The following is a 25,562-nucleotide window of genomic DNA, read 5'->3' as shown; positions in this document are numbered from 1 at the left end:
TCAACTCAGGCGCTGGTGGACTCTGGATATGAGAGGAGTGTCCTGGACCAAACTGTTGTTCAACAGCTCAACATTCCCACCATTCCTCTGTCTACCCCCATACGCGCTTCCTCGTTGGATGGCTGCTCTCTGACAACATAACACATCGCACAGTTCCAATTAATATGCAAATCTCTGGTAACCATCATGAGACCTTGAGTTTCTATATTTTCCTTCTCCCCAGTCGCCAGTTGTTTTGGGTCATGAGTGGTTAGTGTTAACTGTCTGATTTAAATATGAATGTATGGATTTTTTTTCTTGCATACACACTTTATGGCCATCCCCAGTGGGATTATAAAACACTGATACCACCAACAAATAATCAGTTGCCGGACAATAGGCACAACATACCTATGCTTATTTAAGTTAGCAGGTGAGTAATGGATGTGCAAGTGTTTATTTTAAATGCAATAAAATAAAATATCAGAAAAAGTAATTAGTGGTAATCGTTTTAATTAACCCTTTAAGCCCATTAGCCTCCATTTTTGGGAGCACGCCTCCTACAGCAACATTTAACTTTCAACCATTTGTTATTACAGGCACTAACAGTGGGTCTAAGTTCATACGAGTGAGTAGTTAATATTTATGTTACTATTTATGATTTTTTATTGCTTCTTTACAGTGAAAAGCTGCTGATGTGTAATTTTTAGGCATATTTACATGTGTATACATGTATTTCATATATTCTGTTAACAGGAATAATTGCTGGCCCTTTGACACAAATGTATTGATTTAGAAATTACTAAAATATTTTGAATTAAGTATACAATTCAAACACAAAAGTAGAAAAGTTTTGCTTTAGAAAAAAAGTTCAGACAGGAACAGCTTTTATTGGCCTTACAAATACCTTCCAAAAATGCCAACACAATGCTACAGCCTCTTCAAAAATTCAGATGAGTCCAGAGCTTTTCTGAATTTCTCCGTGTATATGAACAGTTTCTGTTTAGCCTCCTTGCTCATGTTTTTTTCCATGGCATAGGACATCAGCTGCCTCTCACTAATGAGACAGAGATAAATAGCAATTAGTAAAAATGACATTCACACCTAGAGGCTGTCATAAAAATGTGAAAACAATACATATAGGCATTAGCACTGCTCTTGAGTTTGTAGAATACCTCCAGTCATACTGCAGCCCACTGCCGTACATTTCTGTGGCTTTGTCCGTCAACATTCATGGACAGCTGAAAGCGCATGGATGGTTGCCTGAGTAATGAAGTGAACAAAAGGACATCTTTCATGTAGACATTAGTCTGTCATGTTGCAGGTAACAAGATATTAACCATGAGTTATAGACTGACAACAGTAATGCTACAAAATATTTTCATGTGATACATAAACATTTTCAGAACGTACCTCTGGCAGAAGCACATCCATCATGAATGCCACTTGATTGTGACATCTGGTTGTCTGTGCTTCAACCAGGCTCGTCAAGAAGCCCATCACTCTCTCCAGCTGCTCATCCTCCTCAAAGAAAATGTCCACCCTGCCCTTTGATGAAGCCCAGGTGGATGACACTTTTCCTGCGATGATTGCCTGTAAATAGAGATATTTTTGGAGGATGCTCAAAGTAAATGTCCAAACACTAGGTTAGCAGAAAATGTTTCACTTAAATAATTCATGAGTCATGTTTTGACTGAAATTAGTCACAGTGTGCAAATTTAATTATAAATTTAAAACTCACTTCCAGATGTTGCAATAGGCCTTTATCCTGAGTGATAAATGATATAAGATACAGCTGACTCTTCTTTGGTCTTCAGCTTGCTGAGCCCTTTCCTAAAATTAGATCAAAAACCATTTAGATGCTTAACAGAATTATTCTGGTTAAGCAGGTTAAATAAGATAAGTTGTTTCTTGGTCCTTTGCATGTCCTTACCACAAGCCTGTCATAAGTCATGTCTTTACTCAGGATCCCAACATCTCTGGTTGTGGTGACCACGTTGTGTTGGTCCATGCCGTCATTGTCCTTAATCAAGACACACAAAAACATGACTTCATGCACAGCAGTTAAAATTAATTTTATTTTGTTGTCATGCAATAATCTTCACTCATATTCACCTGCTCTCTGAGTGGAAAGCTGTAAGGTGTCTTAACACCCCCCCCCTCCCCCCGCGCAGCGGCCGCAAACTCACTGATGCACCTGCAGCCTCTCGGAGTTCCTGCTGCTCTAAACATTAAAATAATTATTTCATTTTCTGTTCCTCACTTCTGATTACCTTCAATGGTGTCTGTTTGTTGCAACCACCAGGTACAAAAACTAACTTGTTTTTATTTGACTATTTTTCTGTCTTGTCTGTTTATTATCTTCCTGCATCTCCTCTCAGTCCTAAAGAAAAACTGCTACCTGCGTTCATATATATTCACCTCATGAGTTACCTTTGAACTGCAGTTCTAAAAGATCTACCGACCGCAAAAACAGCGGAGTGCCCGCTGCTTGGCGGCCGCATCAGTGATCGGTGCGTCACCGGAGGACAAGGTGATGCGCCCCGCTCCACAGCAGCAAAACGCATCAGGCGCAAATAAAAGACAGAAAACATAAAAGGAAATGAGCCGACATGAACGATCGCGTGTTAAATTAGTTTTTGAGGTGGTGACACCTGATTTGATAATGTTACTGCTAATCGGGAGGGTCTGGAGAATTCCCGGTGGGCCGCGCGATGTTTGGGCCGCATGGGCCGGTGCTCTCGTTTTTGTTTTTTATCATTTTATTTTTATTTTTTGGTGCCGGTGTTCAGTCATGGCACTGAGGCCGCCGGGCTGATCTCATACGCTCCTCCCGGCTGTCTCTACCTGCAGGCTGCAGCTCGTTTTTTTTTCTTTTTGCCCAATATGCGCCTGTGCGCACCACGTGACCTCGCAGTTGACGGAAAGATGGAAAGTAGAAAGAGCAAGGGTGGCGCGGAGAAGGCAAGAATTAAAAAGAGGAAAGCGCTGGAAACAGATGCAGCTAAATGTGCAAAAATGAGCACCTTTTTTTCTCAAACAAGCTTGCGGTCTTTAACTTCAAATGAAGATAAAACGGGTAAGGCAAGTCAAGATGTTAAACTTTACCGGCTGCAAATCACCATTCAAGTTAATTAAGCATCAATAATGAATTATATGGCGTCATGACATAACGTTATGTAATATAGTCAACAGTATTCAACAGTATGATGTGACTGATGCCACCAAACTGTCTTGTAGCCCACAAGATCCAGTAGGCCTAATAAGCACCAGGCAGAAACCCACCATTCCAGAGTGGACATGTACAGGTAGGATTACTTATTGAGTCAGTGAACTGAATATTATTAAAATTTATATGATGAAAACTATCCTGGCTCTATATGAAAGTGTCCTAAAATGCTAGATGATTCAGCATTGATCAGAAAGCGTGTAAAAAGGAAAATGAATGCTGAATTGTGACAATTTTCACACAATGTAGTGTCAGAAGAAGAGCCAGGAGCCAGCAGTGAGGGTTTTGCTCCTGTTGGGATAGAAGGTGAGCCAACTCATGTGCAAACAAGCAAACATTAGTTTCATTATAATAATTTTAATGTCCAAATAATAGTAGTGACCTGTTGTATTTTTATTAGTAAATGCACAAAGCCCACAACAGATAGTTATTAGAATGAAAGTAAAATGAAATAAGCCTGCATATTTTGCCATAGAAAATATTTTAATTGGTTACAAAAAATGTGTTTTCCATATCAAATGTGCTAAAGCTTTACAGATGATTATTTTAATTGTGTGCAGGTGAGTATAGGGAAACTGGAAAAAGTGTGAAAGGGAGTGCTGAGTCATTTCATTTTAAAGGTTTGAAAATCTCAGAACAGCTGTTTGAACAGAATGTAGATTGTTATATTGTTAGAGAATGTGTTGTAAAGAACAATGTTGGAGATGTGCACTGATGTTCAAATAAACCTACATTGTAAAGCAACTCTTTCTTGCACTGAATTACAAGGCTTTACCGAGTAGTGTGCTTTTGTAGACTATACATATAAAGTTCTAACATGATTTTAATAATAATTCATTAAGTGGGCCGGTCTGGGGTCTGAAACTCCAGGGCTGAAAATGTGTCCCACTCCGGCCCTGACTGTGGCTGTGCTCAGGACGCAGATGTCTGGAGCGCGTCAAAAATCAGAGCTTTGCATGCGTAAGCTGGTTAAGGTTAGGATGGGGTGAGGGGAAGGTTAAATTGCAAGAGGGTAAAAGTCACAATTTGGTTAAATGTCTGTTTTACGGCGGGCGTCAGTACCGACGCTCTGGCACTCCGCTCTTGCCCCCCCCCCGACACGCAGGAGCTTGTCACCTGCTGACAGCAGGCTGCTGTCTTTTCCGTGGACTGCATCTTGCCGGTCATTATCACGTGACAGCGACCAGTCGATGACAGGCTTAACAAGTCATTATAGTGAAGTCGACTAGTGACTAGTTCATACAACCCCTACTGCTCCCCAGAGTGTTCTGCAGCATAATCAGCACGTTCTCTTTGAACTTGATATCAAATTTTCGCCTCCTCTTCGTCTCCGCACGGTTAAAGTTACCCTCGCGGTCTGTCACTGGCAAATCAAAAGTGAGACGGATGACACAACCGCCCTCCTGTGGTACTTGTTTGTTACCACATTCCACCCGGCCACAATAAAATACCGGCCATTATTCACCTCCGCCGACTCTGACACCGGCCAAAATATGATACCCGGCCGTTAATTGAATACAGGCCAATATTCGAGGATTTAAGGTAAAAGCCTATTGTTACGTTTATTTTGGCCAAAAGGCTTACATGTAGCCCATTAAAAATTATATAAAAAATATTTTGCGTCCATGACGTCTTCCCCCACTGCCAATAATGCTTAATTTTATATAAAAGTGTTTCAGAAAAAAATCACTAATGCGCTATTGATCAAACTATGTCTTAAACGTTCAAATTTAAAGTAATTTTTTTTCGCAAGTTGTAAAAATGTAAACCTGTTTTTACCTGAACCGTCATTTCCATCTGGTGTTGCAACACGCATGCGAGTTCTCGTCTTCGAACATGCAGGCGTCTTTTGTAGGGAGCTCAGACCAGAAAATATTGCAACTAACAGGAATTTTCAGGTCCTCGTTGCATGGAACATTGCCTAACATTGGCCTGTTCGTCATCATCCTGAAATGTGTCCAGTTTGTGAAAATTCACTGCCTGCATCAGGACATCTAGCTCTGTTATACACACAAGACAACTTTTACCTTTATCTGTTTTTATCTGATCAGATTTTAATAAGTGTTTATAGGAGAAACATGTCTCCCTTGTGATCTTACGCTCTGCAGTAAACAGCCACCCTGCATGCTCTTCACCACTCATTAATTTACACAATAATTACAAAAATCATGTGATTCATAAAAGTCTGGAGAACTGAGTTAGGAGGCATGAACAGGGCCAGGCAGCAGGAAAACTGATTTTAAGATTGATTGTGACAGGTTGGTGAGTAGGTGAGCAGATGCACATGGACACAGTCTCATCTCAAACGGTTTTGCCTTGGGAGCTAAGTGTGTGATTGCATAACTGCTGAATAAATCATGGTCAGAGTAGACTGAAGCAGCCCGATGGAAAACCTTACCTCAACAACATAACAGAGGTACAACAGGCTGGAGGACGGTGTGTGTGTGTGTTAGAGGGAGGGATTATGGTATGAAATAATAAAATAAAAAATTATGAGAAACAATGGGATGAAAAGTATTAGTCAGACTAGAAAAAAACATTTAAATAAAAAATAATAATCATTAATAAGGGTATGACATCTTAATGAAATGAAGTGACCTGGTGAGTCTGATGGCCTCGTGAGCTTTGAAAGACACAGTCTTGTGTCTTTGAGGCTGCTCAGCCTGCTGCACGAGGGATGTAGGGTTATTAGTTCATGCTGGATGGCATGGATTCATCGTTATTTTCTTTGCATCAGATGCACCAGAAAATCACCAGCAATTTTCTAGGGGTGGCCAAGGCCACCCCTGGCCACCCCTTGGGGGCGCCCTTGGCTTTTAAGTCCCTCCTCTTGCAGGAAAAGACCTACAGCCAAACTTCCTGCACTCTTTCACCAGCTCTTTAACAATAACAGCCCCTCACCTCTGGGTCAAAACAGCAAAATAACAGCAATGACAACTCTTCTTTGTAGGATGAGGTGCTCATCGTGGCTTCCTCTGCGGGGAGCGCACCGACTGACTAACGTGATCCACCGGGACGGAGCGCGACTCCTAGCCGGGAGCGGTCGCCCTCTGACGGTCTACAGTCGCCCGGACACCCGCGGACAGCACACTCGGGCGGTGGATCCCACGGAGGTGGATTTACAGCGTTTAGAGGGTCAGGACGAAGGTGGGAACACACGGAGAGCAAAGCTGCTCAAATATGTGAAATCTTCAGTCATGAGCTCGATAGAAAGCTGAGAATGTGCTCAACTTCAAACCTTGAGCTATTCCAGATTATTATTAGAAACTGCTCGTTTTTCACTGGAAAATCATCAAATAACCCCAGCATCTACAGATCTTAGAAGCTGTTTTAATAACATATAATACTTTTCAAATCACCAGTGTGCTCTTGCTTTCAGTGACCTGATTTTATTTAAATTTCTAAACATTTTCATGACAGTCTGACAAAGTTTGTTTTTGCAAATGATTGAATAAATAAAAAGGTCACTTACACTAAAAATAAAGTTAGTAAAACTAGGGGTAATCTATATTATAATTAGAAATTTCTGTTGTAATTTTAAAATTTTTTTATTTATATTTTTCTTTTATTATATCATCATTAGGATAAACAGAGATATCTATACTAGGCAGAAAGGGACCCAAACAATTTTTTTCTATAGGAGCTCCTAAATACTATTTCATGAATAGACTGTTAGTTTCATAATTACTCGAAATCACAAAAATGTTTTTAAAATGGAATAATTAAAAAGGCATGGGCCTAAAAGGAAAGAAGGATCTGGAAGGTTTTCTTTTTCAGCATTTTGATAAAAATTTGATTTAGTAATTTTTTTTCATTTGTTTGGTATTTTTCTGCCATTTTCAGTTGTTTGGTTAATCAACAGGTAAAACATAAATATAAGATTAGATGTGCATCTTTTCTTGTTGCTGCTTTTCTTTCTTCCACACGTCTTTTTCTTCATTCTCTCAGGGATAGTAGAGGTGTTGATGTGCCGACACAAAGCAAGAAACTCTCTGGGCCACATGTTTGTGTCACAGGTCAGTATAGGTCTAACACACACACACACACACACACACACACACACACACACAGAGTGAATGTGTGTATGCACATGTGCAGATGAGGGAGCTGGTTTCCAGTCTGTCCAGTGACTCAGCAGTTCGGGTGGTTATCTTCAGGAGTTCAGTACCTGGGGTCTTCTGTGCAGGTGAGTGGTGAGATGTGTGTGAGAAAGTTTCCACAGAACTCGCTCAGGTGTTTATGTGTGTGTGTGTTTTTTTAAGGTGCTGACCTGAAAGAGAGAGCTCTAATGAATAACACTGAGTCCGATCTGTTTGTTCATGGCTTGCGCTCCCTCATGACTCAAATAGGTAATGGTTTAACTAAACCATTATTATTGAATCGTGGTTTTAGTGCTTGTCTCATAGATTTATCTCAAATTCCTTAACAGCATTGTTTCCCACACCGACAATAGCAGCGATGGACGGCGTCGCCTTGGGAGGCGGCCTTGAGCTGGCTCTGGCCTGTGACCTCCGTACTGCCTGTGCGTACCCATCAGCCCTGACCTAGAACAGACTGCATCACACCTCAGTGGAATCTTTTTATTTTATTTCACCTGATTATACTTACTCCGTTAGAAAGGGGACATCATGTTGTGTTTTTACAGCTGTCACTAACCCAGACACATCAGGTCGGAGTCTTTAGTCTGAACAGGAGAGCAGCTTCACACAGACAGGTTCTATGTTACATCAGTGGGGATCAGAACAGTTTTGTTTAAAAACGTTTCACCATCTGGATGTAACTAGAATGCAGGCATTTAGGAGACATTTTTAGCAGCTTTGTTGTTGAAAATATGTAAATAATTACAATTTCATCTATTCTAGACACCTTCACGAGTTTATAATGTACAGGACTGAGGGGCTAACAGCTAGTCCAAGCACAGCCAAGACCCAAGAGTTTTGCTGCTGTCCTAAAATGACACAAATGTCCTAAATGCATGTTATGCTGTTTAAAAAAATAACTTCTCTCCAATCAATTTAGGTAATTTACAAGAATTTTTATAGTTATTTATAACCACCAGCATCACCACCAAACATATAACTATGCTTTTATTACTGAAAAAACATAATTCGTAAATTATTAGAATTTTTTAATTAAAATAATTGTAGATTAATTTTCTCTAAATTTCTTAATTATCAGTGATATGAAGAAAAAACAAATATTTAAGTTGTTCAAACATAATTTTTGTTTTTCTTTCAGTATTCTGCCCTCACTAGACGATGAAGCTGGGTTCTAGCTTGGCAGATAGCTTAACAGGTCCACGATAAACATCCAGGAGTCAGCAGGGACGTTTTAGATATTTACTGTAGAAGGCACTGTAAAACTGCAATACAGGAAAACAATAAATGAATAATGTTACATAACATTTGTGATGTATTTATATGTATTTTATATTAATAAACACTTAATAATAAACTTTCATGTACTTTATGTGTAAACCATAAAGATATAATAAAACAATCACAAGTTTTTCCCCCAAGAACCTAGCGGTTAGCTCAATGCTAAGAATATATGTAAAATACCATAGACGGGCTAACGCATTAGCATCGCAACCGTTTTTATTAGAGATAAAAACTTCCACAACTGTTACATAAAACTATAATAAATACGCTCAACAGAACAAACTTATATGACTTGCAGGCATGTGCTCTTTCAGGCTTAGCAAGAAAAGATGAACCAATATGCAGAAAACATAACAGTTAGCTTAACGGTCATCTCCAGTTGAGAATAACTATGGCAAGTACCCTGTACAAATTACATACGCACGCACGCACATGCGTGCGCACAAACACACAGAGCTAAATTTACATGACTGCCTTAAAGGGGCGGCACAGTTGTGATGAAAAAAGCTTTTAGCAACTCCATTGTTGTGCTTAACTCATTCACCGCCAGCCGTTTCCTGATCAGAAAAACCCATCGCTGCCAGTGTTTTTCAGCGTTTTCACTGTTTTTTGAAGAGTCGCGTTGCGCGCTAGGATGATGTCAACGCCAAAAAAACCAAAACAAAGCGTAGACTCACCGCTTACATCAGGAAGAATCTGTGCATTTTGAGCGTTACCCGTTCTTTCTTAATCCGTTGTCGAATTGTGATAGTCAGAAGCTTTTCCTGTTCGCGCCTCACTTTTTTTTACAGCAGTGGCCCAAAACAATCTCCTAACGCATGAATTTTCTGCATCCTGATCACGTGACGTGTGACGTACGCGGATGAAGATCGGCTTTAGAGCTGGGATGGTTGTTCTCACAGTGTGGGGGCTCGTCCGACGCCCACACAGTAAAAAAATGCAAATGACAACTTTAGTTGTCATTGGCAGTGAACGTTTGGATTTAAAATGACGACTTTTGTCGTCAATGGCAGTGAATGAGTTAACCATATTAATGGCTTCTTGTTACTGCAGCATGTCCACATATTCACTGAAGTGATATAAAGATACTAGGAAGGGATAACAATTTGTTTCCTAAAAATAATACAACATTGTTATCACGTGTTTCCCTCCATCCGCAGGGCTCCAGTCCAACGTCCCTAATCCATCATTTCTACTAAATTTGTGTTTTAAGCTGAATCTTGAAGGATGTAAACACAATTTCTCCAAACAGAGGCTGTTCTAGACACTGAACATTTTTAATCTGCTGGATCAGATCACATAGAAACACACTTCCAGATTAATATTTGTCTAAATGATCTTCTGGCTAGCTATCTGCCCAGATGTTTGTGTATAAATCAACATGTTGCTTGTGTTAGTCGGGGCAGCTCTCTGATTGGTCAGGCATGGCTGCACCAGGTGAGCAGGTGTTTGTTTGACAGAAGCATCAGTCAGACTTTGCTCCTGTGCCAGCTTGATGACTCTCAGCAGCACAGACCTTCAGCTGTCCTCTATGTGTGTGTGTGTGTGTGTGTGTGTGTGTGTGTGTGTGTGTGCGTGCACGTGCCTTTCAGCTTATTCTGCACAGATGGGGCTGATTGAGACAACACGGGGGCTGCTCCCAGGAGCGGGTAAGACCATCAGAGGTCACTCTGATGACCTCTTTCCTCCATCGTCTACAGAGTTGTGAGAGGTTAACCATGAGACATTCTGTCCTGCAGGGGGCAGTCAGCGGCTGCCGCGGATGGTCGGCCCCACTCTGGCCAAGGAGCTCATTTTCACAGGTGGACTAACGAAAAAGGTGTTCAAATGAGCACATGTTACTGGAGACCCATGGTGGGTTTCTGTGTTTCCAGGTAGGCGTGTAGGAGGGCAGACGGCTCTGGAGATGGGATTGGTAAACAGAGCTGTAGAACAGACCCAGACTGGAGATGCTGCCTACAGAGAGGCACTCGCTCTGGCCAGAGAGATCCTGCCCCAGGTTTGAATTCAGCCCCTGTAATTTCCCACCTCCATGTTTGTGTTCCTCCTTTATCCATCCTACTTATCTTTCACTCCTGCAGCACCCAAATTATTCTGCTTAGCCAACATTTGGATCCCCTTAGACACATTTTCAGTTTTTTTTTTAAATAGTTTACAAAATATGTAGAGACAATCAGTATTTTTTCCTTTTAATCTCTGGAAAAATTCATCGAATTGTTGCTGAAAATGCATAAAATGCAGTTGTTGAAAAATATAGGCGGTTTCATAACATATAACCGTAAAAATGGGGGTCTAAAGTACATAGGGTGTGGATCTAGCGCGGGGGTCGGCAACCCGCGGCTCTGGAGCCGCATGCGGCTCTTCCATCCATCTGATGTGGCTCTCTGTGCTTGTAAAATAATGAATGGATATTTAATTAAAATGCTTTATATTTTACTGCATTAATTTTACATCTGTATGCCAATTCTAAATGTAAAGATTGTCTGCGTAAACCTGAACAGGTCCAACCCGGTCTACTGTGTGACCGGGTTGACGCGTCACGCTTGTGCGTAATCATAGGCGCTTCCTGAGCTGAAGAGGAGGTGAGATTCTGGGATTCTCCTCAGACGGCTCCTGGATGTGTCGCCACATTGGAGACAGGAACAAGCACTATTCAGCCAAAGTTTCATAATCAGGGAACATGTTCTAAGTGACAAGTCTCGCTTCAGTCGGAGGAATCTTCCCGCATGCGCTTTGGTTCTGCAACGTGCTCCAAGCCCCTCTCCACATCTTCAGCTCGCTGTGCGCCGTACGTACGCGCTGACAGTGAGCTGCGCTGAGCAGTGTTCAGCTCAGATGTTCAGATGGGAATCATTTCTTGGGTGATTTAGCTACATCTGTGATGTGCGTAACGAATAAAGTGTCAGTTCGTCTGCATGCGTCGGGGTAATTCTTTCTATTCTTTCTCCGTCAAAATAAACGGTCAAATACGGGAACTGTCCGGTCAACACAAAACAAGTCCTGCTTTTAACTGTTCTGTTTTCTTGTGAAAATTTTTGCAAAGAGATATAATTTAACTTGATTAACACCAGAGCCAGGCGCACTACACCGTTATCTCCGTCGCTGTAAATGAGGGAAAAACAAAATGATCGGATCCTTTTCGTACCTTCCCCACCTACAAAGTTTAATTACAACAATCAAACGTGACAGAGCCTGGATTTGTATTCTGAACAGTCTAAACATGTTTTAAAAAGAAACGTATGACAAAAGTGGCACCTGCTCAGTAAAACCACCAACAGGGAGAAAAATATCTAAATATTGTAGGCAGAGACGGGCTACAACTTCTGGATCCTTGTTTATATAAATCATTTTATTGATTATCGTCTTATGAAAGATAACTTTGACGTACACGAGTGACCGGTACCGGCTGCTGTAACCTGTTGTGAACAGCTCTCTGCTGTCTGAGGGTAGGCCCCGCCCACAACGCCGTGGCTGCTGTGGCTCCCAGTGTTTTCTTTACTGTGGGAAATGGGTAATAATGGCTCTTTGATGGGAACAGGTTGCCAACCCCTGGTCTAGTGTCTTTGGGGGGTGCCATGATTCTTTCTGGCCAGCTCGGGGCCCTGCGCCTGTTGATGACATCACACTAGATGATTGGCTGAATGTGCGACTTACGGAACTTACATTATCATGTTCAAAATCATTTAGGCAGTAAGAAACATGAATTTAATAACAAAACTGCTTAACGTTTTCCAAAACAAATGTGGAACAACAGAATTGAGAGAGAGATGCAATGTTTTGGTCGAGCAGTATTACTGTATTGTGATGACGTCATCGGCAGGGACAGGACCCCGAGCAGATCCGGAAACCACGAGGCAAGAATGATCCATCTGCTTCGCCAAATTCTCCTCCAAACATGCAAAACAACTGAATTACGGGCAAATACGTTGTTTCTTGCAGCACACTACCATGATGCAATGCAAGAAACACAAACATTGACGTCACAAAAGATCCTCCTACATCTGGTTAGAAGTTATTGTAACTTGTTTATCACGGTGGAGCCTCAGAAGAGACAAAGAAAACATTTTTCTGATGAAGCTAAAAGAATAAAAAGAACGTCCGACCACAATAGGAGTCGAACAAGAGTCAAGATCAGGAGTTTTCTGAATCGCCTGAGCTCAGAGACACTTTTCCTGCATGTTTTAGATCATGAACCTGGCTGATTTGTATAATTTAGTGATGAATCACTCCTGTAGACACTAAAGAAGGCTGGGAGATGTTTCAGCTGTTAGATTAAGTTGTTAAAAAGACAAACACAACAGCAAGATGGTAGGTTTTGGTTTCAGTTCCACAAATGGACACTATGGGGTGCTAAAAGCAAGCCAAAACTGGAAAGCTTTCCTTTAAAAAAGGCAGAAAATGACATAAATATTACCCATCCATCCATTTTCTTGAATCGCTTTTCCACGCAGAGTCGTGGGGAGGCTGGTGCCTATCTCCAGCTGTCTTCGGGCAAACAGGCGGGGTACACCCTGGACAGGTTGCCAGTCCATCTCAGGGCATAAATATTATACATTTATAAAATCAGATATTTCAGTTGCTATATCAGAAAGCTAGTTTAATCTCAACATGCCCCGAAAAGCATGATTATTTAATATTTTTGAACTCTAAAGCTCTTTCCGCTTGTCGCTCAGGCTCCTGTTGCTGTGCGGATGGCAAAAGAGGCAATAAACAGAGGAATGGAGGTAGATTGGGATTTTTCTTTCTTAAACATCTTCACATCACAATGAAAGAGGTGATCATAACTGTCTCTTCCAGGTTGACATCAGCTCAGCGATGGCCATAGAGAGAATGTGTTATGCTCGGGTAAGCCTAATTATTCCAGTGCTCAGCATAAATGAGCCCAGTCCCTTTAAAAAGTATTAATTTTATCATTAGCTCAGTGAACAAAAGAACAGTTTCCAGAATTTAACAAGGCTGGGTTTTATTTAACACTCGTTTAGCTCCATAACATGAAATTAAGTTTAATAATATAAGTTGGATCACAAAATATTCAGTTTGACTAAAATTGGTTAAAGCAAAAATGAATACATCCCACAATAAAATCTACTACATCTACTATTTTGTATGACCACCATTATTTTCAAGGACAGCACCCAGTCTTCTAGGCATGGAATGAAAAAGGTGGAGACATGTTGCAACATCTGTCGTTTTCCATTCTTCAAGAATAACGTCTTTTAGAGCCTGGATGCTGGATGAGAGTGATGCTCATCTTGCTGCTTCAGAATTCCCCACAGGTGTTTGACTGGGTTCAGATCAGGGGACGTACTTGGCCATTCAATCACCTTCACCCTGTTCTTCAGAAATGCAACAGTAGCATTAGATGTGTGTTTTGGATCATGCAGCCCACATAAGGACACCGCCACCACCGTGCTTCACTGTAGGCACCATGCATTTCCCTTTGAAATTCTCATCTTTACGATGCCGTACAGTTTTGAAACCATTAGTTCCATAAACAGTGATCTTTGTCTCCTCGCTCCAGAGTCCCAGCAGTCTTCATCCCTGTCAGCATGGGCCCTAGCTAATCCTAGGCGAGCTTTTTTGTGAATGGGCTTCAGGAGAGGCTTCCTTCGTGGACGATACCCATGCATGCCATTCCTCTGCTGTATGGTGTCTCGGGAAATGGTCCCTTCAGTTTGGCTTTCTACTGCTTTAGCTAACTGCAGTGAACTTGCATGGAGTTTTTCTTCAACGCTTCTCATCAGAAGATGCTCGCCTTTGCTACAATATTTTGGCTGGTATATAAAGCTTTGCTGATCTTCTTGAAGCCCTCACCTTATTTGTGTAAAGAAATTATTTTTCTGAGATTTTGTCACATTTCTCTTCCATCTGGAGCCACTGCTGACAGCATGAAACGAGAAGGGATTTCTTTATTAAGTAATGCCCTTTTATAATCGTTCGTCTGCTGGACACATTTTAAATGAACCATTAGACTCACATGTGGTTGAATGCCTGTTAATTTGAATTCTGTAGTCTTAAGTGTGGATTTTGTCCTAAGACTAATTGGGGTGTACTCATTTTTGCAACATGGGCTTGAATAGATTTTTTAGAACAATCCATTTTTTGTGTGAAAATCAAATCTTAACAATGGCCCGCATTTGTGGGAGTATTTTGTAGTCTCAGAAAATTTTGATTCTGAACAGAAACTAAAGGTTTTCTGTCAAATGCGCTGAGCACTAATGCACTGAGTAGAATTTGGGAACATATCCAATGAGAATATGAACCTGCTCAGTGCTCACACTGCCGTCTCTTTCCAGGTCATCCCAACCCGAGATCGACAGGAAGGGATGGCAGCTTTCATTGAGAAGAGACCTCCACGGTACACCGGGGAGTGAGCTTTGCCTTGGCGTCTTCATGCGTTCCAGAATAAAAACATGAACTGAGTTCAGCCTTTTGGGAGTATCAGGCTTTATTTAATGGGTGACACAATTAATGTGGAAATATTTTGTGGAGATAGGTTTTGTACTTTTTAGGAAGCATTGTCTGTAAAAGTGAGTTAATAAAAAATCTAAAGAAAGCGACTAGTGTGGTCTCCAGTTTTTGGCATCATATATTCTTTATTCCCAAACTTCAAACATGTGACTGAGCAGCAATGTGGCACAGCCTCAGAAAACATACAGCTTCTAAACTTTTGTTCTAATCACATTTTAATAAAGTTCTTGCGGGGGAAACATAAAATCAAACTGAACTTAATTCAGAGTTATGTTTGTAAGTAAACATAATCCACTGTGAGACCACTGAATTAAACATGGATATCAGAACGTTATGTGGCTTTGCAGCCTGACGTATTTATTCTAATATTTATTTAACCATCTCACCTCGTACCTGTTCCTTTGCTGAAGTCTTATCAGAGTGGGTCTGACAGCAGTTTGGAAATGAGAAAATGGAATTGATTGCATAGAAAAGAACAAAAGGGCATTTTTGGAGCTGAACAAGGACTTTGGTGAGTTTTCTGGCCAGTGGATGAATACCAGATGATACCTAACGCCATAATAACCTGGTCAATATGTCTGTTGGTCTGAACTTGTACTTAAGTAAAAAATGCAAATGGTGGAATCATTTTCCATGCAACCAATTGGACCAAACTGAATTATAGTAACGTTTACCCTCATTATTTACAAACTGCACATAGGCTTTAAAAATGCAGCTACTTGTGCAGACGAACATGCACACACACACACACACACACGCTGCTCACACCAAAATATGGAAAGCAAACAAACATGTATGCAGAAGATTTAACCCAAACTAAATTATGTACATTCAGATTTCCCATTCTCTGCTTAGCTGGTTTATCCGTAGATAAATCTGATCAGAGAAATTCACATAAACGTAAATAAACTGTGCTCTGGGGTTTGTTAAACTCGACTGTAGTTGTATCATTTTATTTGTAATATTTAACACCTCTGGTGACCCTTTTTTTTCAATGATGTTAAAGATTTTGTCTAATTAAGGAACATTTTAAGAAGTGGCACCGTTGACCCATAAACAAGCCAGCAGGCACCTTCTAAACCAACAGTACAAAGATTCAGACCAGCATGCTTGAGCTCACAGCAGAGTCATGCATAGATTTGAAAAGTAACCAAACAATTCAGACAATACATTTGGGAGTACCTCTAGTGCAGCGGGGAGTTGACCCTCTGCTCAGATCTCAGAGCATTTTCATCTTTTTGGTAAAAAAATAAAACCATCATGCTGCTAAAGTCATCCTAACAAACGCGAGCACAAACACAAACTCCAAGCTGAGCGGAACGGACCGACAGCTTATAAATGTTTCATCACAGGATTTGCACACAGAAATGTTTTGTTGCTTTGACAAAAAGAAATAAATAGGTTCAGCATGTGCAAAGTATTGCAATGTCTCTGTCTTTTACCCTCTTGAGATTTTAGGAATTCATGCACACTTGTGTGCAGGATGTGCATCACAGCTGCACACGCACGTGCAACTCTCCACTCTGTTGTGGGATCAAGTCCTCTTCTTCTTAGTCGGGAGCATAGTCACCTAAAAGAGGCATAAAAGAATGGAGGACATCAGACCACTGAGAGTGCACCGGCTCAACATGCGCTTTCCTTTACCTTGGACGTGTTACTGAGAGGGGGGGTGTCTGCTTGTGCACGCCGGCTGGCCGGTGCGGGCTCTGTGGCGCTGCAGGCTCTCCAGAATGCTTTCAGCCAGAAGCCTGACGTCTCTGTGGGTCTGTGGGTGTGCATTAACGTGCTCAAGCTGCTGCAGGCCGCCCTCCTCCAACAACATGCTGCAGTAACGAGAAGCTGCAGCGCAGTTTGGGTCAATTAGCATCTGTAAAGCGGAAGACTCAGGGGAAGTTTAGTTTAGTTTTAAAGGTGTGTGTGTGTGTGTGTGTCTTACCATTTTTGCTGCACACATGTTGCATGGCCCAGGCTGCCCATAATTGGACACCCGGTGTGTGAAAACACTCCAGGAGTGGAAAGAAAGGGTTAAAAGACCTAAAAAATGAATAGAATGAGGAAATGGATTCATTTCTGTTACCTTGCCACTTTGACACAAAGCTACAAGGTTTTGCTTAAACTTTTGTGTTTTATCATTTGGCTTGTGATCTTAATTTGTATTAAATTATCTTTTTATTTTTTATTTTTGTCTTTTAATCATGTTTTAATTGTGATGTGATTTTCTCTGATCCTTTTCCGTGACAGGTACTATGTAAATAAATTTTACTTACCTTTACTCACCTAAAAATACATCAATCAGAATCACCCTAAATCAAGGTTTGACCCTTTTCCATAGCAGAACATCGTTGTTCATATTAGATGGTTGGCATTAACACGTTTCCTAATTTTTCACAGTTTAGGACTTATTAGGTATTAATGAGAAAAAGGAAAATTATTCACATCTGTAAAATTCACACACACACACACACACACACACACCTAGTTAATCCTGTGTCTCGATGAAGTGCAACTGCTGGAGATAAATTGCAAACAACATTGACGAGAAGTTTCCACAGGGTCTGAAAATGTTCATTATGTGAGTTGCTGCTAAGCCTCAATCCCATGTTGCTCGAACTTGAAAGACGTTCAAAAGCTTCTCTCTTACTGACACGGGCAGCTGAAAACTACCTCAAACCACTTTTAGGTTGGCATCGATGAGAAGTGTGAGACTTGGTGACTAAACTGCAACTGGAACATTTCCAAAACAGTTTTCATTCTTTTCATGTTTATGTTTATTTATTTGGCAGATGCTTTTATCCAAAGCGACTTACAATTTATAACCTATAGGGCATGTTGTGATCTGTGGGGGAAACCGGAGTACCCGGAGGAAACCCACACATGCATGGGGGAGAACACGCAACTTCATGCAGAAAGGCCGCAGCAGAGTTTCGAACCTGCAACCTTCGTGCTGCGAGGCAACAGTGCTAACCACTGCGCCACCATGCACTCAGCCATGTGTAAAACATCATGCGTGTCATTGCAGTGGGGTTCGAGCTGAAAATGTGTAGATTTTCTGTCAAATTTGCGCCTCCAATGTTTGACAGTCTTGTAAGATATTGGCCTAATTAATCAGTTTAAAATGATATTCTAAGACTTCCATCTTCCAGTGAAGGTGTACCAACAACACATTTTTGTACAAGTTTAAGGTATTTATACTCTTTTAGGTGTCTGGTTCTTCAATTCCCACCTCTGACAGAACTTCCAAAATGTTCTGGGGGAGGCGGGGGACATTGAGTCTGAATGGACCCTGTTCCATGTCTCCATTGTTGAGGCGGCCGACCGGAGCTCTGGTCGCAGGATCGTCGGTGCCTGTCGTGGTGGCAACCCCCGAACCCGCTGGTGGACACCGGCGGTTAGGGATGCTGTCAAGCTGAAGAAAGAGTTCTATCAGGTCTTTTTGGCCTGTGGGACTCCAGAGGCAGATGACGGGTACCGGCAGTCCAAGCGGAACGCGGCTCGGGTGGTCGCCAAGGCAAAAACCGGATATGGGAGGAGTTCGGTGAGACCATGGAGCAAGACTTCCGTACGGCTATGAGGAGATTCTGGTCCACCATCCGGCGCCTTGGGGGGGAAAGCGGTGCGCTACCAACACTATCTATAGTGGGGACGGTGTGCTGCTGACCTCTACTCAGGATGTTGTGGATCGGTGGACAGAATACTTTGAAGACCTCCTCAATCCCACACGTCTTCCAGTGAGGAAGCAGAGTCTGGGGACTTTAGGTTAAGCTCTCAAATCTCTGGTGCGGAGGTCACTGAGGTGGTTAAAAAGCTCCTCTGTGGCAAGGCTCCAGGGGAGGATGAGATCCGCCCAGAGTTCCTTAAGGCTCTGGATGTTGTGGGGCTGTGTTGGCTGATGCGGCTCTGCAATACCACGTGGACATCGGGAGCAGTCCCACTGGACTGGCAGACCGGGGTGGTGGTCCCCTTATTTAAAAAGGGGGACCGCAGGGTGTGTTCCACCTACAGGGGGATCCCACTCCTGAGCCTTCCTGGTAAGATCTATTCAGGGGTTCTGGAGAGGAGGGTCCGTCGGATTGTTGAACCTCAGATTCAGGAGGAGCAATGTGGTTTTCGTCCTGGCTGTGGAACACTGGACCAGCTCTATACCCTTAGGGAGATCCTGTTGGCTTCATCAGAACGTGATCTTCAACTTTCACTGGAGCGGTTCACAGTCGAGTGTGAAGTAGCTGGGATGAGAATCAGCTCCTCTAAATCTGAGACCATGGTCTTGATTCAGAAAAGGGTAGAATGCCTTCTCCGGGTCAGGGATGAGGTCCAGCCCCAAGTAGAGGAGTTTAAGTATCTCGGGGTCTTGATCACGAGTGAGGGAAAACTGGAGCGTGAGATTGACAGGCGGATTGGTGCTGCATCTGCGTTGTACCGGTCTGTCGTGGTGAAGAGAGCCGAGTCAGAAGGCGAAGCTCTCGATTTACCGGTCGATCTACGTTCCTACCCTCACCTATGGTCATGAGCTTTGGGTAGTGACCGAAAGAACGAGATTGCGGATACAAGCGGCCAAAATGAGTTTTCCCCGAAGAGTGGCTGGGCTCTCCCTTAAGATAGGGTGAGAAGCTCGGTCATTCGGGAGGGGCTCGGAGTAGACCTGCTGATCCTCCACATCGAGAGGAGCCAGTTGAAGTGGCATGGGCATCTGGTCAGGATGCCTCCTGGACGCCTCCCTAGTGGTTTTCCAGGCACGTCCAACCGGGAGGAGACCTAAAGGTAGACCCAGGACACGGTGGAGGGACTATGTCTCTCACCTGGCCAGGGAACGCCTTGGGATTCCCCCGGAGGAGCTGGCCCAAGTGGCTGGGGAGAGGGAAGTCTGGGCCTCTTGACTTAGGCTACTGCCCCGCGACCCGACTCAGGATAAGCGGATGAAGATAGATTAGATTAGATGAGATTAATAGACAGACAGACGGATGGATGAAATTAGGGCAAATTCTCCCATGACTGTCATCTTGTTTACAAAGCAAACAATCAATCAAATCACCAAGAAAATTCTAATTATCTTTAAGGAGGTGCCAAAAGGGATGAAAATCAACTCAGCCTCAGTTTTATGATATAATATAAAGTAAAACAACAATAACATGAGAAGCCAGGTGTACACTGTACAACTTTTCCAGTTGTATTCAGCTCCATCTCAAACTGTACGACCTTGTCGCAGGGCAAAGCTCACGAGTCGTGCTCTCACCCTAATGCTCGGCTGTGACCTGTCCGCTCACACTGCGTGTGTGGGCACAACATGTCAGACCTCTGAATCCGGAAGACGGGAAACTGTTGTGGATGTCTGTTGTCCTTGAGGCTTGCTGTCCTTTTAAGAGGACACGAAGGGGTTAATGGGAATTGGTGGTAGAAGAAGGAAGGCGTGTAGGAAGCTAACTGAGGTTTGGGGACTTGTTTTTATGCAACACAAACACGGCAAACAGGCTTTGCTGACGATTCTTGCCACCGGGAGCAGAGAAAAGTGTAAAAATAAAAAAGAGGCGATGTGCGTGGACACGGAGGCACCGTGTTGGCCCATGTGCCGTGTTAGCGGTCCTGGTACATTTGAGTCGTGGTGCTGCTACCCTCTCATGAGGGACAAGCAAAACATCAAACATGTTTGATAATCGTGTAACGGCATGACTGCCGATCAGAATCTGGTGGTGAGTTAAATCTCACTTCTCATTGCCCCTGCATACTATAAAATGCAAAACTCGCCCCGACCTCAAAGGATGCTACACGAGTAGAAAACCGTCTCACAACGGGCCGAGAAGGCACGGTGTACTCCCGGCTTTAGGTGCGTCTCACCTGTAGGCCACCATTTCACACTCTGGAGGGGGCCACTTCATTATGACCGCATGCTGGAGATGAACACAGGCAATTTATGATCAATGAAACTTCTCAAACAACCTATAAGCATCAATTAAGACCAGCTTTGTTTGAGTTGTACCAGCTGGTCGAGCAGCGAGGACCGAAGCCTGGGGCTGAGTGTCCAGGCCTCCTCTCCTCGTGACGTGAGATGGGCGAGGATGCCCGCGGCGAAGTAGCTGACCTCCACCTCGGGGCTGTGCAGCAAGGATTTGATGTGGTCCAGAAAGCCCTGCACCATCAGCTCCTCGTGCAGCTCCCGTACCTCTGCTATGTTGTTCTACACAGCAAGAAGGTGAATGTTTCTGACTTTTGTTAAAAGACCAATTTCTACAAGAGAAGAGCAAACTCACCAGAAGCCCGAGAACTTTCTGCTGGATGGAAGATTCATTTGGGAAAGACTGCAGAGTAAAAAAACAGAAAGAGCACGAGAGCGATGACATCCGTTCTGTGCCGCCAGAGTGAAATGCGCTTACTGTCGACATTTCTGAGTACCTCCAGAACTTTAATGAACAGATCCAGCCCTTGGTTCTCAATAAAATGGCGACAGGTTGTGGGCGATTCGTCTGTAAGGTTCCACAGAGCGCTCAGTGTAAATTTGAGGGTTGCGTCCACCACGCTCTGACTTGCCTTCTGACGCACGATGTGGAGCAGTTGCTTTAGGTCGAGGAGAACAAAGAAGATTGTAGCTTTTCAGCAAATCAGTGTGAAAAAAGAGGAGAGGGCCTCTGTGTGAAAGATTAAACAGGCACCTTCACTATGAACAGCTCCGCTCCCAGCTGGGCCGTCTGTTCTGTAGATAACTGCAAAGAAAAACACAAATATAGAACACGAGGACATCGAGTCTTTACCGAAACACAAGCGTCTACCTTAGCAGCCAGTATGGAGATGATGGCCACGGCCATCCTCTGCATGTTTTGGTCTTCGTGGTTGCAGAGCCACTGCATGACGAGTTTAGCAGCTTCAAACCTTAAAAACAGGAAACAGTTGTTGACACAGGAAGCTAAATCACAATGAATCAACTTCATAAGGAGGCACAGGACCAGCTTTAAATGTGTACTTCTGACATAAAAAAGTGAACATTTGAATTAAAGAATGAGTAACTTTACACAAAACATGTTTCCTACCTGTTGAAGGGAACCTCCTGCAGGATGCGATCGCTGCACAGAGACAATAAGCAATTCTTCTGCAGCTACAGGAAAGAAAATATTAAAAAAGTTGCAGCTCAGCGAGGTTTTTACCACCAAAAATAAAGAAACAGAACCAGCTGCAGTACAGCGAACATGACGCTACCTGTTGATGGTTGGGGAAAGTCCTCATGGCCTCCAAGAGGAGCTGAGTGACGGTGCTTAAGAGTCGGACCGGCATTCCCGCCGCTAGGTCCTGCTTTGTCAGGTTGAAGACACACGCGCTGGCTGCCAGCTGGACATTTAGAGTGGCTGGATGGTTTTTCATACCTAAAACTACCAACTAAAGTAAATAAAACAAATAAAGAAAACACACAAGACAGGGAGGGTAATGCTAATATAAAAGAAAGTTTCACTTGCTTCCTAACATTAGACTTGACAAATATGAGATTAGGAATGAAAAGCTGCTCACCTTTAGGATGTCAGGTCGGGGTTTCTCCATCACGTGTGTCAGACTGAACAGATGGAACAGAGCTTCTCTAACAAAACCCTCCCTCTCACTGTACCGCCGCAATGCTTCACAGATCTGAGTCTCGTTAGCTTCTCCTGTCACCTGTTTGCACACAGGAAAAGGCTCAAATTCAAAGTTTCCCACACTTTATTCAGCAGTTGATTGGTGTGCGTAGCCAACCTAACCTTTAGAGTTCCCTCTCCTGACAGGAAGTCAGAAAAACCAGCATCTGTGGCTAAAAGCCCCATAAAGGTCATCCCTGGTCGCTCCTCAACAAATGTTTTAACAGCTGCATCTGTTACCTGCAACATAAACAAACACGACATGAAACTCAACTCTGAGTTAATGCATTTAAAGTGTTTCTAGAGGGAGACGAGGACCCATTCACACACCTGCTTCCTCCCAGACACATCCAGGGAAACAAGAGCGGGCAGGATCCCCGGCTGCCCGAGCAGCTGACGGGCCACGTCCGAGGTAAACTGCTTATCATCACTGATGTCCAGGTGCTGCAGGTTACACACACACGCACACACAATAAGAGAGTGAAGTAAACACAACACCAAACCTGTCTGCTCTTCTCCATTCACCTGCAACACATTCAGCTGCCCTATGACCCCCAGCAGCTGAGCTGTGCTCATCTCCAGCCTCTTCAGCTGGTGGAGTGTTAGTGAGCGGAGCCTCTCCTTCAGGCCCAGAAGTGGGGTCAGGTTTGTAACAGAAGTGTTGGAGAGATCGAGGCTCTCAAGTCGAGGCAGAGAACACACATCCACCAGCCCAGAATCGTAAAAGTCTACGTTAGCTAGAGAGAGCGACCGGAGGCCGCGGAGGGTGTTGAACTGATACCAGATGGGTTCTTCCAGAGAGGACATGGTGAGACCGGTTAGGACGAGCCGCTGGAGAGATTCCTGCAAAACGTTTTAATCATCAGCACACTGAGAAAGGAGAGGAGAGGGTAGCTCGATACACACAGTGTGACGTGCTCTTCATTTACCTGACAATATTTATTGGTGGCCAGTCCCTGTAGAATATCAGGAATGGTGAGGTCTGCATTGACTCTGGCAGCATCTAGCTCCAGCAGTCTGTGCGGACACAGAGCTTTCTGGAAGGCCTCTGCAGAGATCCGAGCTGTACCGATGCGGGCTCGTCTCAGCCGCAAGTATTCACAATTCCTGAACACACCCACTGTGCTGTCATTCAGAAGACCTGGAGTCGCAAACAAAAAACCGTCCAGAATCAATAATGGATCAGAAAATATTTATAACAGCACGACACTTTCTCTGTTCAGTTACTAAATTAATGTGGTGTGTACAAAAACATATAATAAAAAGAAAGTTTATTTTATGCTTTACGGTGTAAAGAGTCTCATAATAGCCACATACAAGAGGTGGGGAGGTTTTTAATTAGTAACGCTAAATAGTCCCTTATCTAACGGGGTAAAAATATGAAAATGGCCAGAAACCTTATTGAAACATTTTTAACTATAACAAATGTTGATGTTTGATCATGGCTGCAGCCTTTGTGAACGGAGTCACCCTGATCTCATTGTGCATGCATGGGTTTTCTTCCAAAGGCCACAAACTTGCATGTTTGATTAACTGGTGACTCTAAATTGTCCCTTGGTGTGAGTGAGTGTCTGACTGGTTGGTTGTCTCCGTGTTGGACCTGCCCACAATATCCTCCACCTCTTGCCTGACGGAGCTAGACACCAGATCTCCACGACACAACAGGGTGACATTTTGTTGTTTTTAAAAGTGGCTCCATTCCAACTTTTTAAATTTGGCTTTTAATTTGTTTATTTGAGCATTTTATTTAAATTATTTACTTGGTCTCTGTGGGTAGGGCGAGTGAGCATGATGAGTGTGTTAACACACTATTAGTGAATGACTAACTTCACAATTCTGCCCTTTAACATTACACCAGGGCCTGAAGGCTGTGATTTTATTCTAGTTTATTTGTATGTACTTTGTTGGTTTTACCAGAACTTTTTAAATAAATTTTGATTGAGAAGGATCTTTTTTTTCCAAATAAATTACAATGAGTTTAAATTAACTGAAGGGAGCTGTTGCAATAAAAACAATTCAAGTATATAACCACTATAACATTTTTTACTTAACAGGAATACTAGGGGGGAAAAATCTGGTTATTTGATAAATAGAGTTGGAGTTTGGTTTTAATAAAATGTGAATAAATGTAGAAAATATGTTTTAAAATGGTGAAACGAAACAGACTTTAATTTTTGTTTCTGAGCTATTTGATGCTGAAGGCTGTAGGTGGGCTACCAGCTGCCTGGTTTTACCTTCACAGGCCATCTTGGCCAGCAGCTGGTCTGCCAGCTCCTGTGGGAAGAGCACAGCCTCCCTGAAGCACCAGGACCCATCAGGCAGCTTCACGCAGAAAGACTCCAGGTTCTGGCTCACAAAGGTGAGGCACAGGTCTGTGAGAGCCGATGGAGAGGCATCATCCTGGAGACGAAAAGGCAGGGGGTTTCAAATGACTCATGCTGTAGGTTTAACGATGCGTTTGCATGAAAACACAATCCAAACTTACCGTATTTAGGAAACTACAGGCCATGGCCATGTTTTCGTAAACAAAACTAGTTTTAGCTTATGCAGAAGACTGGTGTCTTTAGCGTATGTTTAGCTCTGTCCGCCCCGTTTCCGAGCCTTTGTGGGTTTATTTTTCACCTGTCTGCTGAGATTGAGCCGAACGCAGACAGAAGACCACTTGCGTAAACGGAGCTAGCTCGCTTGCTGTTCCTGAGCTGCAAAATCGCTCCAGACGCTAAAATGTCCAACGTGGACGGTTGTGGCGGAGTTCATGTCGCCCGGACGCCGTAGCAACCCAGACTAATAACAGAGGAGCCAGCTTAGAAACGACGTTTCAGCAGAAAGCGAAGTCTAACGGAACCGAAGAGTACAGTAAACAAAAGGTCACAACACCGGAAGTACATTATAGGGAGACTGGACTACGGAAGC

At 43.0% G+C, this 25,562-nt stretch overlaps 2 protein-coding genes and 2 long non-coding RNA genes across 5 annotated transcripts; 2 read left to right on the top strand and 2 right to left on the bottom strand.

The window, feature by feature from the left end:
- Positions 1-926: 926 nt before the first annotated feature.
- LOC107393291 (uncharacterized) lies at positions 927-1,508 on the bottom strand. Of its 2 annotated transcripts, none has more exons than XR_008566107.2 (3): positions 1,393-1,508; positions 1,155-1,242; positions 927-1,036 (listed from the first exon to the last, which is right to left on the bottom strand). It is a non-coding gene; the product is annotated as an uncharacterized lncRNA (long non-coding RNA). The 2 variants fall into 2 exon arrangements; XR_011521295.1 differs by having other exon boundaries at positions 1,155-1,220; positions 1,393-1,504.
- A 1,151-nt stretch (positions 1,509-2,659) lies between these two features.
- LOC139071436 (uncharacterized) lies at positions 2,660-4,106 on the top strand. Its single transcript, XR_011521318.1, has 3 exons — positions 2,660-3,058; positions 3,220-3,287; positions 3,458-4,106. It is a non-coding gene; the product is annotated as an uncharacterized lncRNA (long non-coding RNA).
- Positions 4,107-6,027: 1,921 nt separating this feature from the next.
- echdc2 (enoyl CoA hydratase domain containing 2) lies at positions 6,028-15,146 on the top strand. Its single transcript, XM_015971665.3, has 11 exons — positions 6,028-6,355; positions 7,157-7,224; positions 7,307-7,394; positions 7,471-7,557; positions 7,638-7,730; positions 10,182-10,238; positions 10,329-10,391; positions 10,464-10,588; positions 13,263-13,313; positions 13,387-13,434; positions 14,886-15,146. Exons 1-11 carry the CDS (start codon positions 6,139-6,141, stop codon positions 14,961-14,963), a joined length of 975 nt encoding a protein of 324 aa, XP_015827151.3. The 5' UTR covers positions 6,028-6,138; the 3' UTR covers positions 14,964-15,146.
- A 1,267-nt stretch (positions 15,147-16,413) lies between these two features.
- Positions 16,414-25,386, bottom strand: zyg11 (zyg-11 family member, cell cycle regulator). Its single transcript, XM_015971664.3, has 18 exons — positions 25,135-25,386; positions 24,884-25,049; positions 23,579-23,790; positions 23,175-23,492; positions 22,980-23,093; positions 22,773-22,889; positions 22,549-22,689; positions 22,243-22,419; positions 22,077-22,141; positions 21,819-21,918; positions 21,702-21,752; positions 21,445-21,606; positions 21,303-21,350; positions 21,032-21,229; positions 20,890-20,942; positions 16,997-17,094; positions 16,705-16,899; positions 16,414-16,630 (listed from the first exon to the last, which is right to left on the bottom strand). Exons 1-17 carry the CDS (start codon positions 25,162-25,164, stop codon positions 16,715-16,717), a joined length of 2,235 nt encoding a protein of 744 aa, XP_015827150.1. The 5' UTR covers positions 25,165-25,386; the 3' UTR covers positions 16,414-16,630; positions 16,705-16,714.
- Positions 25,387-25,562: the final 176 nt, after the last annotated feature.

The sequence above is a fragment of the Nothobranchius furzeri genome, chromosome 8 (assembly GCF_043380555.1).
Source record: "Nothobranchius furzeri strain GRZ-AD chromosome 8, NfurGRZ-RIMD1, whole genome shotgun sequence".
NCBI lineage: Eukaryota > Metazoa > Chordata > Actinopteri > Cyprinodontiformes > Nothobranchiidae > Nothobranchius > Nothobranchius furzeri.
The sequence above is the reverse complement of the archived record's forward strand: the minus strand, read 5'-3'. Positions and strand labels throughout refer to the sequence as shown.

Coding starts and splice junctions, on each gene's coding strand:
- echdc2 (XM_015971665.3), top strand. CDS start 6,139: ATGACAACTCTTCTTTGTAGGATGAGGTGCTCATCGTGGCTTCCTCTG. Junction 10,239..10,328: donor GGGGCTGCTCCCAGGAGCGG/GTAAGACCATCA, acceptor TCTGTCCTGCAG/GGGGCAGTCAGCGGCTGCCG. Junction 13,435..14,885: donor AGAGAATGTGTTATGCTCGG/GTAAGCCTAATT, acceptor GTCTCTTTCCAG/GTCATCCCAACCCGAGATCG.
- zyg11 (XM_015971664.3), bottom strand. CDS start 25,164: ATGGCCATGGCCTGTAGTTTCCTAAATACG. Junction 20,943..21,031: donor CCTCGCTGCTCGACCAGCTG/GTACAACTCAAA, acceptor GTTCATCTCCAG/CATGCGGTCATAATGAAGTG. Junction 17,095..20,889: donor TGTGAAATGGTGGCCTACAG/GTGAGACGCACC, acceptor TTCATTTTTTAG/GTCTTTTAACCCTTTCTTTC.